General features: G+C 48.0%; 1 protein-coding gene across 1 annotated transcript in view; it reads left to right on the plus strand.

Annotated features, from left to right (window-relative positions):
- Positions 1-20,957, plus strand: part of LHFPL5 (LHFPL tetraspan subfamily member 5) — a 36,862-nt gene that overhangs the window by 11,271 nt on the left and 4,634 nt on the right. The window contains exons 2-3 of the mRNA XM_032140301.2: positions 7,348-7,893; positions 16,618-16,854. Coding sequence (XP_031996192.1) covers positions 7,482-7,893; positions 16,618-16,854 — 649 coding nt within the window. The 5' untranslated portion in view covers positions 7,348-7,481. The remainder of the gene's footprint in view (positions 1-7,347; positions 7,894-16,617; positions 16,855-20,957) is intronic.

Here is a 20,957-nt window from a genome sequence, read left to right on the forward strand (position 1 = left end):
AGAATGAAGAGGTCTTGTGAGCCTCAGATGGAGCAGGGGCCTCAGGAAGCTGGGAAGGGCACAGCTGCCTGAGTTTGCTCAGGCATGGGAACAGAGCAGCTTTTCCTGAAGGACTAGTCATGGCAGCCAGAGGCCTCTGCCCTTCCCTTCTCCATCCCAGGAGGTAGAAGACAGCTCCACTGAGAGGCCCAGGCCTCAAGCACAGCTTTTAATTTAATTTAATTTAATTTAATTTTTTGAGACAAGGTCTCACTCTGTCACCTAGGCCAAAGTGCAGTGGTGCCATCTTGGCTCACTGCAGCCTCCACTTCCTGTGATCAAGCAATCCCACCCCTCAGCATCCCAGGTCTAAAACTCGTGGGCTCAAGCAATCCTCCCACCTCGGCCTCCTAAAGTGTTGGGATTACAGGTGTGAGCCACTGTGCCCAGCCTCAAGCACAGCTTTGATCTGGACCAAGCTGGCTTCAAAACTCAGCATTTACTAGAGCCACATGGCCTCAGACACATTATTGAAAGTGAAGCTCCCTGAACCTCACTTTTCTTATTTACCTTAGGGGGACAATGCCTCCTACTTCCTGAGGTCATGATTAAGACAATGCATGTGGAACACCTTCGGAAGTGCTTGGCACATGGCGGGTGCCCAGCCATGTAATATGACCCCCTTCCTCTCACCTTTACATCCCTGGGGTGTGGAATGTAGAGGAATAGCTGGAGGAACAACCAGGAGACTCTCAAAATGAGAAAAACCAATTTGGTTCCAGCAATGCAGAAATACCATTGACGAAAGAACACTATCCCCCTCTCTTTTATAAAACTCAATGTTTGAAAGCACGTTTTCCTATGAGCTCACTCTGATCCTTCCTTCTCTTTTCTCCACCTGCTTCCCACCCCTGGGACCTCTGTGAGGTGAGCCACAGGGAAGGGAATCACTATTCCCTTCTCACAAGTCGAGATGGAGACTGGCAAAGGAACCAGAGGAGTGATTTCTCTCCATGAAGGGAGCTGTGAAAACCATCAGCCCTGTCCCTAGTTGGTCTCAGCCAAGCTCACAGAGGAAAAAGGCTGGAGTTTTTTCCATTACAAATGAAGTGTAGCAAAGAGAACTTTGACATTGTATGTGCTTCTAAAAGGAAAGCAAAAATTAAGTACCTGTCAATGAAAAGAGTCAAACTCTGTACAATATTTGAATAGATTTATTCTGAGCCAAATATGCGCAACCATGGCCTATGACACAGCCCTCAGGATGTAACCGCTCAAGGGGTTCACCTTGCCCACTACCTAGACAGAGATGATTCATCAAGACAGGGGAATTGCAGTAGAGAAAGAGTATTTCATGCAGAGCCAGCTGTGCAAGTGCAGGAGACTAGAGTTTTACAGAGTTGTTGCTGTTGAGACAGAGTTTCACTCTTGTTGCCCAGGCTGGAGTGCAATGGCGTGATCTCGGCTCACTGCAACCTCCGCCTCCTGGGTTCAAGCGATTGTCCTGCCTCAGCCTCTTGAGTAGCTGGGATTACAGGCATGTGCCACCATGCCCGGCTAATTTTGTATTTTTAGTAGAGACGGGGTTTCACCATGTTGGTCAGGCTGGTCTCGAACTCCTGACCTCAAGTGATCCACCTGCCTCAGCCTCCCAAAGTGCTGGGATTACAGGCGTGAGCCACCGCACCCAGCAGGGAGCAGAGTTTTTAAAGATAACTTGGTGGGTGGGAGGAAGCCAGTGAGCCAGGGGTGCTGATTGGTCAGATATGAAATCATAGGGACTCAGAGCTGTCTTCGTGCACCCAGTCAGTTCCTGGGTGGGGGCCACAAGATCAGATGAGCCAGTTTATTGATCTGGCTGGGGCCAGCTGATCCATCAAGTGCAAGGTCAGCAAAATATCTCAAGCACTGATCTTAGGAGTAGTTTAGGGAGGATCAGAATCTTGTAGCCTCCAGCTGCATGACTCCTAAACCATAATATCTAATCTTGTGGCTAATGTTAGTCCTACAAAGGCAATCTAGTCCCCAGGCAAGAATGAAGTCTGCTTTGGGAAAGGGCTGTTACTGTCTTTGTTTAAACTATAAACTAAGTTTCTCCCAAAGTTAGTTCAGCTTACACCCAGGAATGAACAAGGACAGCTTGGAGGTTAGAAGCAAGATGGAGTCAGTTAAGTTAGATCTCTTTCACTGTCTCAGTCACAATTTTGCAAAGAGGGGTTTCAGAATGAGGAGAAAACAAAGAAAATGACCCCCTTTTGAGCACTCCATAGCTTTTATGGCACCTCTACTTGCCAGAGTTTATGTAAAATGGAAATAACATGGTCTTTGTGCACATTTACATTAAGGAAAAAGAGCCCTAAGGTTGACCTGCAAACTATAGAATTCCTAAGTCATCTTTTTCTCTATTTTTCTTTTCTGCCTGCTCTAAATCCTTCCCTTCCTTCCTTCCTTCCTTCCTTCCTTCCTTCCTTCCTTCCTTCCTTCCTTCCTTCCCTTCCTCCCTCCCTCCCTTCTTTCCTTCCTTCCTTCCCTCCCTCCCTCCCTTCCTTCCTTCCCTCCTTCCTTCCTTCCTTCCTTTCTTCCTCCCTCCCTCCCTTCCTTTCGATGGAGTCTTGCTCTGTTCCCAGGCTGCAGTTCAATGGCACAATCTTGTCTCACTGCAACCTCTGCCTCCCGGGTTCAAGCCATTCTCCTGCTTCAGCCTCCTGAGTAGCTGGGATTATAGTCACCCGTCACCACGCCAGGCTAATTTTTTGTATTTTTAATAGAGATGGAGTTTCACTGTGTTGGCCAGTCTGGTCTGGAACTCCTGACCTTGTGATCCGCCCGCTTTGGCCTCCCAAAGTGCTGGGATTACAGGTGTTAGCCATCGCACCCAGCAATCTGCTGTTATTTTTCTATTAAGATAAAAACCACTGTTTAGATCCAACAAGTTCTTTTTGCAAGCCAGTGAATTGGTATTTATCTCATGGCTAAAAGTTCTGAAGTAAAAGCTACAGGGTGTGTGTGTGTGTGTGTGTGTGTGTGTGTGTGTGTGTATTTAAAAGGCCTTTATAATTTCCATAATTTTATGTTTAATTGGCAATGATATCTGTTTTAATTTCCCTCTAGAACACCAGACTTTTCTCGCCGCACCTTATAATGTAAATTTTGCTATTTGACTTTCACCTGAACTGTTTCCTTTAATATGCAAATTTAAGGCTATTTAGCTGTCAACTGCCTAGGGTTGTGAAAGAGGTTGTCAAGAATTTGATAACTCCTGAGGTCAGGAGTTTGAGACCTCCCTGGCCAACATGGCGAAACCCCATCTCTACTACAAATAGAAAAATTAGCTGAGGTTGGTGGGAGGCACCTGTAATCCCAGCTACTCGGGAGGCTGAGGCAGAAGAATCGCTTCAATTTGGGAGGCAGAGGTTGCAGTGAGCCAAGATTGCACCACTGCACTCCGGCCTAGATGACAGAGTGAGACTCCATCTCAAAAACAAACAAAAAGGATCTGAAAGATTAAAATAGGAAAAAAAAAAGGTTTTTATAAATCTATAAGATGTACTTCTATAGGCATGCCTGATATGTCTATGTATTTATGGGTGGTGTGCACAATGTTTCACTACTGAAAATAAATAAAAGAGCTCTAATCGGCTTAAGAAAATAAAAGCACTTGAACACTTTATCAGGAAAAAAGAAAAGACTGGTCAAATGCTGTTTCAAGTTTATGTTATGTAAGTAAAATCTTTAATAAATAAGCTAGCTTCAAAATTATTATTAATGTTGGGATTACAGGTGTGAGCCACCGCGCCCAGCCACTTTTTACTGTTAAAAACAACCTGAGCGGGCGCGGTGGCTCACGCCTGTAATCCCAAAACTTTGGGAGGCCAAGGCGGGCAGATCACTTGAGGTCAGGAGTTGGAGACCAGCCTAACATAATGAAACTCCATCTCTACTAAAAATACAAAATTAGCAGGGCATAGTGGCACACGCCTGTAATCCCAGTTACTTGTGAGGCTGAGGCAGGAGAATCGCTTGAACCTGGGAGGCGGAGGTTGCAGTGAGCCAAGACTGTGCCATTGTACTCAAACCTGGGCATCAAGAGCGAAACTTCATCTCAAAAAAACAAAACAAAGCAAAACAAACTTACTGGCCGGGCGCAGCTGTAATCCCAGCACTTTGGGAGGCCAAAGTGGGCGGATCACTAGGTCAGGAGTTCGAGACCAGCCTGGCCAACATAGTGAAACCCTGTCTGTATAAAAATACAAAAATTAGCTGAGTGTGGTGGCTCACGGCTGTAGTCCCAGCTACTCGGGAGGCTGAGGCAGGAGAATCACTTGAATCCGGGAGGTGGGTGGAGGTTGCAGTGAGCTGAGATTGCGCCACTGCACTCCAGCTTGGGCAACAGAGTGAGGCTTCATCTCAAAAAAAAAAAAAAAGTGAAAAAGTAAAGGGCCAGCCTCAGCGGCTCAGCCTGTAATCCCAGCACTTTGGGAGGCCGAGGCAGGTGGATCACTTTAGGTCAGGAGTTCGAGACCAACCTGGCCAACATGGTGAAACCCCGCCTCTACTAAAAATACGAAAATTAGCTGGGTGTGGTGGCTCATGCCTGTACTCTCAGCTACTTGGGAAGTTGAGACAGGAAAATCGCTTGAACCCGGGAGGTGGAGGTCGTAGTGAACTGAGATAGAGCCACTGTACTCCAGCCTGGGTGACAGAGCAAAACTCCATCTCAGAAAAAAAAAAAAAAAGGTGAAACTGACAAAACATACCAAAGGGAAAAAAAGTAATAGGAGAAAATATTAATATTATAATGCTAAGTGAAAAAAATGTATACAAAATTGTACATACAGCTGGGCGCGGTGGCTCATGCCTGTAATCCAGCACTTTGGGAGGCCGAGGCAGGTGGATCACCTGAGGTTGGGAGTTCGAGACCAGCCTGACCAACATGGAGAAACCCCGTCTCTACTAAAAATACAAAATTAGCTGGGTGTGGCGGCCATGCCTGTAATCCTAGCTACTCGGGAGGCTGAGGCAGGAGAATCACTTGAACCAGGAAGCTGGAGGTTTCCATGAGCCAAGATGGTGCCACTGCACTCCAGCCTGGGCAACAAGAGCGAAACTCTGTCTCAAAGGACAAAAAACAAAACAAAACAAAAAACTAGCCGAGAGTGGTGATGCATGCCTGTAATCCCAGCTACTTGGGAGGCTGAGACAGGAGGATCGCTTGAACCAGAGAGGCGGAGGTTGCCGTGAGCCAAAATCGTGCCATGCCATTGCACTCCAGCTTAGGCAACAAGAGCGAAACTCTGTCTCAAGAAAAATAAAAATAAAATAAAATTGTACATACATCATCCAATTGTGTAAAGGAGTATGTTCAGAAGGGGGAAACTGCAGGGATTAACAGCGGAAGTAATAATAATCACCAACATTTTTGAGTTCTTTCTCTTTTTTTGTTAAAGCCCAGACTGGAGTGCAGTGGTGTGATCATGGTTCACTGCAGCCTCGACCTCCTGGGCTCCAGTGATTCTCCCACCTCAACCTCCCAAGCAGCTGCGACTACAGGCAAGCACCACCATGCCTGGCTATGCCTGGCTAAGTTGTGTATTTTTTGTAGAGACGGGAGTCTTGCTATGTTGCCCAGGCTACTCTAGAATTCCTGAGCTCAAGTGATCGGACTGCCCAGCTTCCCAAAGTGCTGGGATTAGAGACCATTAATGTACCTTTGAGCACTTTAAAAAAAAAAAAATATTTTTTTTTTTTTGAAATGGAGTTTTGCTCTTGTTGCCCAGGCTGGAGTGCAATGGCGCGATCTCAGCTCACTGCCACCTCTGCTTCCTGGGGTTCAAGCGATTCTACTGTCTCAGCCTCCTGAGTAGCTGGGAATACAGGTGCCCACCACTACGCCCGGCGTAAGTGCATTTCCTGCATTTAATAGATGGAGAAACTAAGGCTCAGGAAGGAAGGTTAAGTCCATGGATGGTTACTTAGTAAGTAGCTCATTCAAATCCAGGGCTGTTGAACCCCAAAGTCCATGTTTTTAAGATTGTCTTGTCTTTCCTTAGCTCCGGAAGTTGATGTTATGATTTTTTTTTTTTTTTTTGAGACAGAGTCTTGCTCTGTCACCCAGGCTGGAGTGCAGTGGCGCGATCTCGGCTCACTACAAGCTCCGCCTCCCAAGTTCACACCATTCTCCTGCCTCAGCTTCCCCAGCAGCTGGGACAACAGGCGCATGCCGCCACGCTTGGCTATTTTTTTTGTATTTTTAGTAGAGACGGGGTTTCACTGTGTTAGCCAGGATGGTCTCGATCTCCTGACCTCATGATCTGCCTGCCTCGGCCTTCCAAAGTGCTGGGATTACAGGCGTGAGCCACCGCGCCCGGTGGAATTTTCCTAGTTCTTTACACTAGCCATGTATTTACCTTAAAATCAGGAGGAATATGTATATATATAATATATTAAAACATATATATATATTTAAAGGGGAAATATGTAACAAACACATAGAAACAAGGGGAGAAAGGCATTGTATTTGACAAAACACGTATGTTCAGGTCTGAGAAGGCTCATAAAGAACGTCGTCTGCTATACTTTGTAGTTGCTTCTGTTATCACACAATCAGTCTGCATATACAGGCGTTTTATAGATGTATTTATATAGACTACATATATACATACATTATATATGTAAATATTTCACTGTCTTTGAGGACGGGGCCCTGTCTTTTTTATCTGTGGTTTTGCTCAGATGTCCTCCAACATAACCTTAACACATAGTATGCTTTTGGAAATCGTTGACTGAATGCTAAGGACCCAAAACCAGTGACCAGGAGGCAACCAGGAAAGGCTTTGCTGACCTCGGAGTGGTGGAGTTGGAGGTTCTGGGCAGGCGACTAGGGAGCCAGGGAGGGGCGGGGTGGGATGGGATGTGGACAGCGCTTTTGCGGGGGAAAAGCGTTTTTGCGGCTGGAATCGAGCGGTAGGAATGTGTCAGTCACATCCCCACCTTCCCAATTCTTGTCATCCCGGTTCAGGAAGGTGAATGGGGTTCCGATTCCCCGCGGCGGGGGCCTGCAGTGGGAGCTCTGCCCCTTCCCCGCCTCTGCTGCAGGCCCCGCCCCTCGCCCAGAACCCCGGGGCGCTGGCCGCGGTGCTGAAACGGCGCCCTCCGCGGACGGAGGAGGGGGCGGGGCTCTCGGGAGCTGTGAGCTGGGAAGGGAGACGCGCAGGGCGGCGCCAGCAGGCCCGAGACCCTGGTGGGCTTGGGAGGAGGCAGGAGACTGGAGACAGCCTCGGCTAGAGCGGACACAGGCACCTGGCAAGCTTCCCTTGACCAAATCAAGGTTGTCCTTGTCCTATTAAGCCTCTTCCTCTTGCCTTGAAGGGACCTCGCCTGGTGCCCTGACCTCAGCCTCCTCCCCAAACCCCGCTGGGGAGTGACCTGCTTCTAGGCCTCCATCCACAAAGCCACGGACTTGCAGCCCACGGGACCCCAGCCCAGGGCCTGCTGCCCTCACCATGGTGAAATTGCTGCCGGCCCAGGAGGCAGCCAAGATCTACCATACCAACTATGTGCGGAACTCGCGGGCCGTGGGCGTGATGTGGGGTACGCTCACCATCTGCTTCTCCGTGCTGGTCATGGCCCTCTTCATCCAGCCCTACTGGATCGGCGACAGCGTCAACACACCGCAGGCAGGCTACTTCGGCCTTTTCTCCTACTGCGTGGGTAACGTGCTGTCCTCCGAGCTCATCTGCAAGGGCGGTCCCCTAGACTTCTCCTCCATCCCTTCTAGAGCCTTCAAGACTGCTATGTTCTTTGTGGCCTTGGGCATGTTCCTCATCATTGGCTCCATCATCTGCTTCAGCCTGTTCTTCATCTGCAACACAGCCACAGTCTATAAGATCTGTGCATGGATGCAGCTGGCTGCGGGTAAGCAGGGATGGTGGGAGGGCAGGCAGGGTCCCACCCCAGGGCCATAGCTGCAGCTGCACCATCCCACCCTCTGCCGGGGCTCTGGGCCTTAAATTTAGCTGTTCTCCTATAGCCCAGTCCTACTCAGTGCTCTGCAGAAGATTCTGAGGAGTTGAGAATCTTAGAATGGCAGAGGCAGAAAAGACCTTAGAGATCAAGCTGTCCAACCCTCTCATCCTACAGATGAGGTTCTGAGCCCAGAACCTGAGCCCAGAACCTCATCTGTAAGGGGAAGTGACTTGCCCAGGAGCACACAGTTGCCGGTCCTGACTCCCAGGCTATCACATCAGTTTTTGCAGCTGTGAGAGAGAGAAAGAAGGAAGCTTCCATTGTTGGCCATGTAGGAATAGGACTCAACCCTAGCCCAAAGTAGTGACAGCAGTCAAGCACATTCTAGATGCCTTCATCTGCCACCTCTGGGCTTTTGTTATTTGTAAGCGTGCCCAGAACTCTGTCCTCATTCTCTCTCTCCCACTCCAAACTGCTCTCAGATTCTAAGGTCTCTTGCTGATTTTGGAGTGTTACTATTATGCAGGGTATGACCTTGCCTATAGAAACTTTCATCTAAAGTCCCCTCTTTCATTGTGGAGTGAAAGTCGTTTTTCCTCGATTATGGGATTTTATACTTAAGGCAGCAAATGAAGTGATATTTTGTGAGGTGGAGGAAGCTATTTAGGGTCCTTTTGTTGCTGTTGTTGTTTGTTTGTTTGTTTTTTGAGACAGAGTCTCACTCTTTGGCCCAGGCTGGAGTGCAGTGGCATGATCTCAGCTGACTGCAGCCTCAACCTCCTTGGACTTAGGTGATTCTCTCACATCAGCCTCCCAAGTAGCTGGGACTCCAGGTGCGCACCACCATGTCTAGCTAATTTTTTTGTAGAGACAGGGTTTTGTCATGTTGTCCAGGCAGGTCTTGAACTGCTGGGCTCAAGCAATTTGCCCACCTCAGTCTCCCGAAGTGTTGGAATTTCAGGTGTGGTCCACAGCACCTGGCCTAGGGTCCTTTAAAACAATGTGGGGGCTGGGCACAGTGGCTCACACCTGTAATCCCAACACTTTGGGAGAGAGCATCACTTGAGCTCAGGAGTTTGAGACTAGACTGGGCAAGATGGCAAGACCCTGTCTCTAAAAATAATAATAATAATAATAAGTAAAATAAAACAAATAAAACTGTGGGGTAGGCAGCTACTTGTGCCCTGAGGCAAAACCTCCCTGGTCCTTTTTCCTGCTCCTAGCTCAGAAAGGCTCCTTGGTCCTTGTGCCAAGTGGTCTTGCTCTTCTCTGTAGCCCAGGAAGAGGGTTAAGACCTTGTGCTGCAGCCTCTAGTACCTTGGTCCCTGCGCACCTCAGGGGCCACACACAAACTGTCCATGTCGGTGAGATGTCCAGGAGTAGTGCCAGGGACTGGAAACTAGAGTGAAACCATCTCATTGGTCAGAATGAGAAGTGCTGTCATCTTTAAGAGGGAGACTGAAACAGGCATCTGAATCCCAGACCACCAAACACGCAGATTCGAGACTGCAGAGTTGGAGGGGACACCAGAGAGCTATATCCACCCCCCAACTATAGATGAGGAATCTGCTGCTGAGAGAGAGGACCAGACTTGGCCAAGGCTGTAGCAGATCAGCGGGCAACTGAGGACTCTGAAGAATTAGGGCAGCAGTTCCCAAGAAACTAGATGTATTCCTAAGATGTTTTTACTGAGCCACATATTTACATAAGTATAATGATTTATGAAATATCTTTACATATATTATCTGGAGGAGCCCCAGCACAACCCATCGAGGTGGGTATTTCTCCATTTTACAAAGAAGGCCCCTAGTGGGTAACTTGTCTTTGAGCATACAAGTAGGAAGGGATACAGCTTTGATTCCAAATCTTGCACCCAAACTACTCACATGGCTTCAGAGTTCCCAGCAAATCCCCTTGCCACCTCCCTGTTCTCTGTAGTCTCTCTGTATGATAAGAGAGAGGCTGGGGCAGGGGTGGGCAGTGGGGAGCAAGGTACGTGGTGGCCATGTCAAGAATGATGGTGGGGGCAGGCATAGTGGCTCATGCCTGTAGTCCTAGCACTTTGGGAGGCCAAGGAGAGGGGATTGCTTGAGGCCAGAAGTTCAAGACTTCAAGACCAGCCTGGACAACACAGTGAGATCCTATCTCTATTTGTGTATATGTATATATATCAATTAAAAATAATAATAACTAATATATACATCAATAAAAAATACTAATAAGGCCAGCTGAAGTGGCTCAGGCCTGTAATCCCAGCACTTTGGGAGGGGGGGGTGGGCAGATTGCTTGAGCTCAGGAGTTTGAGACCAGCCTGAGCAACGTGGCAAAACTGTGTCTCTACAAAAAATACAAAAATTAGCTGGGTTAATAAAAATATTGAGTATATATATATATATATATATATGAACAAAGGGAAAATGAGGATTTAGCAGTTTTATGCCAAAGGAGTGAAATAGACCCTAATATGCTTGCCAGCTCTCCTTCCCTATCAGGGTTATGGGATGCTGGAGACACAACCATTTCTCTCATTCTCAGGGCTGTCTGCAAACCCCCCTTCCCTGAAACATCCCCCAACAGGTGCCATGTATGAGCAGGCAGTGCCAGGAGGGGGAGGGGTTGCCAGGTCATCTGAGTCAGACACTATCTGGGTCGAAAAGCTGGAGACACTGATAGCAGAGTTGGCCAGGTGCCATCTCATGCAACATTTATGTTAGGGAAGGCAAGACTGGTGTCATGTTCCATTCTGTTGTGCTGTGGAAGGGGAAATGAGCCGAAGGGAGAGATGCAGAGTGGGCGGGTCCCATATCCAGCAGCTGGGAGATACATCCATTTATTAGTACCCTTGCTAAAAAGCCTGGGAGCAGGGAGGGGGCAGGGGCAGGGAGGACCGATGCTTGGGCGATGTGGGGCTGCAGCTTAACACGATTAATTGGGCTTCTGGGTGCAGGCTGTAGGCTGGGAGTTGTCCCAGCTCCTAGAAACACAGGTAGACCAAACTGCTTGTCTTCTCTGAGTCTTGGTAACCTCATGTCTTAGTCAGTTTTACTTAGTTCTATTTAGTCAGGGCTGCCATAACAAATTACCATAGACTAGGGGGCTTAAAACAACAGAAATTCATTTCCCACAGTTCTGGAGGCTGGAGGTCTGAGATCTGGGTGCCAGCATGGCATTAGCACGAGATCTCTGGTGAAGGCCTCTTCTAGGCTGTAGACTGCTGACTTCTTGATGTCCTCACATGGTGAAAAGAGGATGACAGGGCTCTCTGAGGTCCCTTTTATTTATTTATTTGCATTGATGATTATTATTATTGAGTCAAGATCTCAAAAATTATTATTTTTACCCAGGCTGGAGTGCAATGGCACGAACACGGCTCATTGCAGCCTTGACCTCCCAGGCTCAAGTGATCCTCCCTCCTCAGCCTCCCGAGTAGCTGGAACTATAGGTGCATGCCACCATGCCCAGCCAATTTTTGTATTTTTTGTAGAGATGGGGTTTCACCATGTTGCTCAGGCTGGTCTAGAACTCCTGAGCTCAGGCGATCCGCCTGCCTCAGCCTCCCAAAGTGCTGGGATTACAGGCATGAGCCACCGCGCCCGGCCTTATTATTGTTTTTAATTGACATAATAATTGTACATATTTATGGGCTACAGTGTGATATTTTGATACATGTATACAAGCTGGGCTTGAAATCCAGGCAGCCTGGTCTAATGTTTCCTAGCTTTTCCTACTGAGAAAATGAAGGTAATTAGCATATCCATCACCTCAAACATTTAAAACATTTCTTTGAGTTGGGATGATTTCAAATTTGCTGTTCCAGCTATTTGAAAATATACAATAGATTGTTGTTGGTTATACTCACTCTACAGTGCTAGAGAATACTAGAGCTTATTCCTCCTGTCTAGCTATACTTTTGTATCCATTAACCAACCTTTAGCTGCTCCCCCTCCCCTCTGGGGTCCCTTTGATAAGGGTTCCAATCCCATTCATGGAGGCCCCTAACCTCATGACCTAATCACCTCCCAAAGGCCCCAGCTCCTAACACCATCACACTGGAGGTTAGGATTTCAACACAGGAATTCTGGGGGGAACAAACATTCCACTGTACCCCATCTGTAGAACATAGCAGCAGTACCCGCTTCAGGGGGGTTCTGTGAAGATGGGATAATAGAATGCATGTAAAACACCTTGCACATGGTAGGTGCTCAGTACCTGTGAAAAACACAAAAAACAGTCCGGGCACAGTGGCTCATGCCTGTAATCCCAGCACTTTGGGAGGCCGAGGTGGGCGGATCACGATGTCAGGAGATAGAGACTATCCTGGCTAACACAGTGACACCCCGTGTTACAAAAAAATACAAAAAAATTAGACAGGTGACATAATCCAGCATGCAACTGGGGAAGCCCCAGGCACAGCTGCCCTGTGGGCAGGGGGTAATCCCCAAAAAAATACAAAAAAAAGAAAATTAGCTGGGCTTGGTGGTGGGCGCCCATAGTCCCAGCTACTCAGGAGGCTGAGGCAGGAGAATGGCGTGAACCCAGGAGGTGGAGCTTGCAGTGAGCCAAGGTCGCGTCACTGCACTCCAGCCTGGGCAACAGAGTGAGACTCTGTCTCGAAAAAAAAAAAAAAGAAAAGAAAAACACAAAAAACAACTTTATCAGTGAGCATGAGAAGTCATGCCATAGTAACAAACCACTCCCAAATCATGGTGGCTTAGAACAAAGGTTTATGTATTTCTTGCTTATGGTCCATGCCAACTGGGGATCGGTGGGGGCTCCGCTCTCACTGCTGTCTCCTGGGACCCTCGCTAGGGGCATCAGTCACCATCAGCTGTCCTCGCATCAGAGGGAAGGGAACTCTGGGAGGTCTCCCACCGCAGCTAAGTGCTGTGGCCTGGAAATACACACATCTCTGCTCACATGTCATTGGCCAGAGGAAGGCAGATGGCCTCGCTTAACCTCAAGAGAGCGGAGCAAGGAAGTACAACTTTGCCTTGCACCTGGAATATTCGTGAGCAGCTCTAATGGCATCCATGTCACTGAGGTGGCTTCTGTCTGACTCCAATGTCAATAATAATAGCAGTGACTAACATTAATTGGCCACTTACCATGTACAAGACATCATAGTAAGCGTTTTCTGTAAATGATCACACTTAATCCTCACAGTGTGGCTATGAGTCAGATACTTTACAGACGACAGGACGGAAGTCAAAGAGGGTAAGTAACCCGGCCTGAGAACACTGTGCTGGCTTCTACTTAGAGCCTTGAGATGCCACAACTGGGGCTGACACCCAGTGTCCCCAGAACCATGGGTGGACAGGTGGAGTGCTCGCAGGGGACTGTGGCACCAATACCCTGTTACCAGGTCAGAGGCCGTGGGCTTTTTTCCAGAGCCCCCACAGGAAGATGGTGCAGGAGGGGCGGGGCCACAGGAGGAAGTGATGGAGAGAATGCAAAGCCTGGAAGGGCAGCAATTTCCCACCTTCACCTCTGCCCTTGAAGCCAGGGGCCCTGCCAGGCACTGGAGGGCTGGACTCACATCAAGTCGGGGAAGGGCTGGCTACATAGGTTTCACCACGGAGCTGTGGATGGCTCCCTCTCCTCCACCATGGGTATCTTCCTGAACACTTAGTTTATCACTGAACACGTAGGAAGTCTGAAATGTCACCACTAATTACATTCAGCCCCTGGGAGAGATGTCATGTTCTGGGGGTGGAGGGAATAAACTTTGAAGTCAGGAAAGTCAGGAATGGAGAATTCAGGCCTTGGCCCTGTCATAGCTGGATGACTGATGGCTGGTAAGTCACTTGGTTTCTTTGAGCCCTCAGTTTTCTAATCTGTAAAATGAGAATATTAATAGCCAGCCCACTTCACAGAAAGATGGTCACAGTCAAGATGGTACATGAAGTATTTTGTGATCTATAAAGAACTATCTAAATAAGCTTCTAAAAAAATCGAAGGAAGCGTGATACATTTAGGTGGGGAGGTGGGACCCTGATTTTTCCATTTACCGTGCATTTGTTTGACCTCCTGACCTTCTTTGTAGAACAAGCTGGGAGCAGGGAAGGTAACTTTAGGCCCGAAGAGGTGCTTCTCTGAGGGGCTCCTGAGTAGGGTACAACCTTGGGACTAGAGAGCCTCCAGACCTGTGGGAAAGCGGCACAGATAAGGGGAGCACCCCCTGCCCGCGGGGCAGCTGTGCCTGGGGCTGGCTGCCCCAGTTGCATCCTGGGTTATGTCACCTGTCTGTGCTTCACCCCAGCAAAGCTAAGGTGAGGGGGTGGTTTGATGGAAAGGGATGGCAGAAGTAGGGGGAAAGTGGGGGCAACAGAATTTTTAGCTGTAAATAATAAGTCAAGTAAGGCACAAGGTGGGATAATAACTCTCACAGTCAACTCTTATGGAGTGCCAAGTCTGTGCCAGGCACTGTTCTACACTCTTTTCCAGTATTAACTCATTTGAACCTCACTGTAACCACAACAGGAAGGTTGGGGTTATTATTATCTCCATTTTATAGATAAGGAAACTGAGGCAAACAAAGCTTAAGTATGGCTGGGCACGTTGACTCACGCCTGTAATCCCAGCACTTTGGGAGGCCAAGGCTGGCGGATCACTTGAACCCAGGAGTTCAAGACCAGCCTGGCCAACGTGGCGAAACCCCGTCTACTAAAAATACAAAAATTAGCCGGGCGTGGTGGTGGGCGCCTGTAGTCCCAGCTACTCGGGAGGCTGAGGCAGGAGAATGGTGTGAACCCGGGAGGCGGACCTTGCAGTGAGCCAAGATTGTGCCACTGCACTCCAGCCTGGGCGACAGAGCAAGACTCTGTCTCAAAAAAAAGAAAAAAGAAAGCTTAAGTCGCTTGCTCTGAGTCACATAGCTAGGTAGCAGAGAGCTGGGTTTGAAATCCAGGCAGCCTAATCTAGTGTTTCCCAGCTTTTCCTACTGAGAAAATCACCTGGAAGAGTGCTTTTGAAAACAGGGATTATTGAACCCAACCATGACCTAGGAACCAGCATTTTTTTATTTTTTTTAGATGGAGTCTTGGTCTGTCGCCCAGGCTGGAGTGCAGTGGCACCATCTCGGCTCACTGCAAGGTCCGCCTCCTGGGTTCACACCATTCTCCTGCCTCAGCCTCCAGAGTAGCTGGGACTACAGGCGCCCGCCACCACACCTGGCTAATTTTTGTATTTTTAGTAGAGAAGGGGTTTCACCGTGTTAGCCAGGATGGTCTCGATATCCTGACTTTGTAATCCGTCTGCCTCGGCCTCTCAAAGTGCTGGGATTACAGGCGTGAGCCACTGGGCCTGGCCAGAACTAACATTTTACCTTATTTTTTTGTGCATAGGTTATATGCAAAGGAACCAGCATTAAAGATTCCAGGGGATTCTTTTTTTTTTTTTGAGATGGAGTTTCGCTCTTGTTGCCCAGGCTGGAGTGCAATGGCGCAATCTCGGCTCACTGCAACCTCCGCCTCCCGGCTTCAAGCAATTCTTCGGCTTCAGCCTCCCGAATAGCTAGGATTACAGGCATGCACCACCACGCCCAGCTAATTTTGTATTTTTAGTAGAGACGGGGTTTCTCCATGTTGGTCAGGCTGGTCTCAAACTCCCTATCTCATATGATCTGTCCACCTTGGCCTCCCAAAGTGCTGGGATTACAGGCGTGAGCCACTGCACCCAGCCTCCAGGGGATTCTTAAATTTAGGGACGTGTAGCAACTGGACTATGCTGTACTGGGTAAGAGTGAGGAGGAAACCTGTTTGCTTGAATGGAAGGCTTTTGAAGGAAGCAGCCAGGGACAGTCTGGAAAGCCTTCCTGTATTCATTAAATCTAAGTTACCTGAGTTGTAGGACACACTGTTATTCTATGTACTATAAAAACAAAATATATTGATAATCCGGCCATGGCCTGACACTTTCTTTTCCTTTTTCCTTTTTTTTTTTTTTGAGACAGAGTTTTGCTCTTGTTGCCCAGGCTGGAGTGCAATGGTGTGATCTCGGCTCACCGCAACCTCTGCCTGCAGGGTTCAAGCGACTCTCCTGCCTCAGCCTCCCCAGTAGCTGGGATCACAGGCATCTGCCACCACTCCCTGCTAATTTTGTATTTTTAGTAGAGACGGGGTTTCTCCATGTTGGTCAGGCTGGTCTCAAACTCTCGACCTCAGGTGATCTGCCTGCCTCGACCTCCCAAAGTGCTGGGATTACAGTTATGAGCCACAGCCCCCAGGCTAGACACTTTCTTATTGAGCTTATTTCACAGATATTGTAAGTACAAAGAAATGTACATCTCAGCAGTGATGAGTTCTTTGGGCTGGGACCAGATACCGGAGGGCTTTGAAGCCAGGGTAGGTGGTGCCTGGTTGAGTCCAAGGTGAGGAGAATGGCTGAGGGCCTGGGAGGACCACCTGGTGTGGTGGCAGAGCCTGCCTGGGCTGAGGGGCTCAGCTCTGCCTCCGCCCCAACTACTGGGTCTTGGGGGCCAGTTGCTTTAACTCTCAGAGCCTGTTTTCTCACCTGTGTTTTGCAAGAAGGATGGTAGAGGCTGCCTCTCGTGCCTCCTGAGGCTGTTAACAGAAGGAGAAGGGAGGTGACAACATAACAGCAGTGCAAGGTGGGGGAGGTAGCAGGCTGGGCACACTCGGCCTGATGCCATCTGCACCCCTCCTTCCCCCTCAGCCACAGGCCTAATGATTGGCTGCCTGGTCTACCCTGATGGTTGGGACTCAAGTGAGGTGCGGCGCATGTGTGGGGAGCAGACGGGCAAGTACACGCTGGGCCATTGCACCATCCGCTGGGCCTTCATGCTGGCCATCCTCAGCATTGGTGATGCCCTCATCCTCTCCTTCCTGGCCTTCGTGTTGGGCTACCGGCAGGACAAGCTCCTTCCTGACGACTACAAGGCAGATGGAACCGGTAATTACCCAACTCCACAATGGTGTCCCCTGCCTGGAGACCCTGGGATGTGGGTGGGGGTTCATCTTAGCCAGTCCTCTAAGGCTTGGCCCCTGGCCAAGGGACGGGGACACCAAGACTAATCAGACACACCCCTTGTCCTCCCTGAAATCAAAGGCCAGTGGAGGGTTGCAAGCTAGCAGGTGATAAGGCGATCTCTGATAAAGGAATGTCCCCCTCACCCCTTTACACTCTCAGAGGCTATAGGGGAGAGAGCTGCAATCCAGCCTTGGGGGCTAAGTGTGGTCTCCCCTAGAAGGAGGCACTGAGGCTGGGTCTCGAAGTAATATTCCTGGGAGTTTGTTGGTGGAGATGGGGAACAACAGGAGATGAGTTGCTGGGGAGGGAGTACGACCTTGAGAACAGGCCAATAGGGTGCAGAAGTGACAGCTCCTGCAGTGTAGCTGGTGGGAGCCCGAGATCCCTGGAGGACAGCAGCCTTGGTATTCTCGTAATGTTCGTCCTGTTTCAATTCCCTCCCATCCAAATCCTACCTGTCAGTCATAAAAGTCAGCTGTAGCTGATCCTTGAGGCCCAAGGGCACCCTCCAGGAAGCCCTCCCTGATTGCTTCCCATTACTCCCTTCTTCCTAGGGTGCCTTTCACTTCTGTTTCTCATTGGGCTCTTCCCCTGCCTGTCTTGGGCTAACTTTTTCAGAGCATAAATTTCTTCCCCGAGTCAAGGGCAAGGCCTGTCTTGCACCCCTGTGAATCCCCAAATGCCTGATCTCAGCAGGTGGCCATCAATGGGGACCTGTTACACCTCAGAGACCTCTCCAGTCTCTTTTCCCCATAGCTGTCTTCACATTAGCCCTTGGATTAGAAGCAGCAGCCAAACTCCTCTGTCCACTATAACCAAGGACTCTTCCCACATGAGGAACTTGAAGCCCAAAAGGGAGAGTCACTCAGAAGTTCCCAGAAAGGCAGTGGCAAAGAAGAACCCAGAACTCAGGTCCTCTCTGGCCAAGCCCAGGGCCCACTGCTCCATAAGGAAGTGATAGGAAACATTTCATCCTTCTTTGGGAGTGAGAGAAGGATAACCACCTGTTATGTGGTTAAAGATGAAAACAGGCCGGGCACGGTGGCTCATGCCTATAATCCCAGCACTTTGGGAGGCCGAGGTGGGCGGATCACGAGGTCAAGAGATGAAGACCATCCTGGCCAACATGGTGAAACCCCATCTCTACTAAAAATACAGAAAATAGCTGGGTGTGGTAGCTCGCAGCTGTAGTCCCAGCTACTTGGGAGGCTGAGACAGGAGAATCTCTTGAACCCAGGAGGCAGAGGTTGAAGTGAGCTGAGATTGCGCCACTGCACTCCAGCCTGGATGACAGAGCAAGACTCTGTCTCAAAAAAAAAGAAAAAAAAGAAAAAAAAGAAAAAGAAAACAAATTACTAGAAAGAGCTGGGCCAAGGAGGAGAGAAGGAGATTTCTTCCCATCACAGTAGGGTAGATTCCTATAGTTCCTGGGTCAGGGAAAGGCCTAGGTCCTGGATCCCTTGAGGATTCTATAAAGGGAAGAAAAAACCAACTATTAGGGCTGGGTGCAGAGGCTTATGCCTGTAACCCCAGCACTCTGGGAGGCCAAGGCAGGCAGATCACTTGAGGTCAGGAGTTTGAGACCAGCCTGGCCAACATGGCGCAACCCCATCTCTACTAAAAATACAAAAATTAGCTAGGCTTGGTGGTGTGCGCCTGTAATCCCAGCTACTTGGGAGGCTGAGGCAGGAGAATGGCATGAACCCAGGAGGCGGAGCTTGCAGTGAGCCGACATTGCACCACTGCACTCCAGCCTGGGCAACAGAGCAAGACTCCACCTAAAAAAAAAAAAAAAAAAGGAAATAAACTCAAACATTTATGGCCAGTTGATTTTCAACAAGGATGCCAAGACTATTTAATAGGGGAAATAATAGTCTTTCCAACAAATGGTGCTAGAACAATCATATCTCTATATGTGAAAGAATGAAATTGAACTCCTACCTCACACCATATACAAAAATTAACTCAAAGACCTAAATGCAAATATAAAACTATAAAAATCTTAAAAGAGGCCAGATGCGGTGGCTCATGCCTGTAATCCCAGCACTTTGGGAGGCCAAGGTGGGCAGATCATGAGGTCAGATCGAGACCATCCTAGCTAACACAGTGAAACCCTGTCTCTACTAAAAACACAAAAATTAGCCGGGCGTGGTGGCGGGCACCTGTAGTCCCAGCTACCTGGGAGGCTGAGGCATGAGAATGGTGTGAAACCACGAGGCAGAGCTTGCAGTGAGCCGAGACTGTGCCACTGCACTCTAGCCTGGGCAACAGAGCGAGACTCCGTCTAAAAAAAAAAAAAAAATCTTAAAAGAAAAAAATAGATAAATCAGCTTTCATTAAAATTTAAATTTTTTTTGTTTCAAAAGACACCATCAAGAAAGTAAAAGGACAGCCCACAGAATGGAAGAAAATATTTGCAAATTATAATTGGATAAGATCTAGAATCCAGAATATATTAAGAACTCCTACAACTCAACAACGAAAAGACAGACTACCCAATGCTTAAGATGGGCAAGAGATTTGAATAGACATTTCTCCAAAGAAGATATACAGATGGCCAATTAGCACACCAAAAGATGCTCAACATCATTAGTCATTATAAAAATGCCAATCAAATCCACATTGAGATACAATTTCACACCCACTAAGATGATTATAATAAAAAAGGTGAATAATAACAAGTGTTGGTGAGCAAGTGGAGAAATTGGAACCCTTATTCACTGCTAATGCAAATCTTTTGCAACTGCTGCAGAAAGCAGCCTGGCAGTTCCTCAAATGGTTAATCATAGAGTTACCATATGACCCAGTAATTCCACTATTGGGTATACACACAAGAAAATTAAAAACAAATGTTCACACAAAAACTTATACACAAATTTTCATAGCAGCATAATAGCCAAAAATGGAATACAATTCAGTAGTTTTTAGTATATTCCATGTCCTGATGAACAGATAAACAAAATGTGTATATCCATGCAATGAAATATTATCCAGCCATAAAAAGGAATGAAGTAGTAAGAATTGCTACCACGTGGATGAATCTTGAAAACATGTTAAATGAAAGGAGCCAGACACAAAAGACTGGTTTCCATTTGTATATATGTGATTCAATTTCTATAAAATATTCAAAATAGACAAATCCATAGAGACAGAAAGCAGATTAGGAGGTGGCTAGGAAGGAGGGGAAACAAGAGTGACTGCTAATGGGCACAGGGTTTCTTTTTGGGGTGATGAAAATGTTTTAGAATTAGTGATGATAGTTGCACAATCTAGTGAATATACTAAAAGCCATATATATATATATATTTTTTTTTTTTTTTGAGACAGATACTGGCTCTGTCACCCAGGCTGGAGTGCAGTGGCACGATCTCAGCTCACTGCAACCTTCACCTCCTGGGCTCAAGTGATCCTCCCATATTAGCCTCCCAAATAGCTAGGACTACAGGCCCACACCACCACACTTGGCTTTTTAAAAAAAATTTTTTTGTAGAGACGGGGTTCCACCACGTTGCCCAGGCTAGTCTCAGAATCCTGGTGTGCACCTTGGCCTCCCAAAGTGTTGGGATTATAGGCGTGAGCCACTGCACCCAGCTTGTTAGTGAATTATATTAATTAATAAAAAAAAAAGGATTGTGCTGAGGATCTCATAGCATATATAAAGCACTAACAATGCCTGCACATTGCAAGTGATTAATAAATTAGTTCTCCTTTTTTTTTTTTTTGATGCCACAGTAGCAGGTCTGATCTCTCTCCTTTCTGTCTTTCCAGCATATTCACTTTTTTTTTTTTTCTCTTTGAGACAAAGTGTTGCCCTGTCATCACCCTGGCTGGAGTGCAGTGGCGTGATCTGGGGTCACTGCAACCTCCGCCTCTCAGTTTCAAGCGATTCACCTGACTCAGCCTCCCAAATGGCTGGGATTACAGGCACGTGCCATCACGCCTGGCTAATTTTTTGTATTTTTAGTAGAGACGGGGTCTCACCTTGTTGGCTAGACTGGTCTCAAACTCCTGGCCTCAAGTGATCC

This window comes from Hylobates moloch, unplaced genomic scaffold (assembly GCF_009828535.3).
Source record: "Hylobates moloch isolate HMO894 unplaced genomic scaffold, HMol_V3 SCAFFOLD_20, whole genome shotgun sequence".
Taxonomy (NCBI): domain Eukaryota; kingdom Metazoa; phylum Chordata; class Mammalia; order Primates; family Hylobatidae; genus Hylobates; species Hylobates moloch.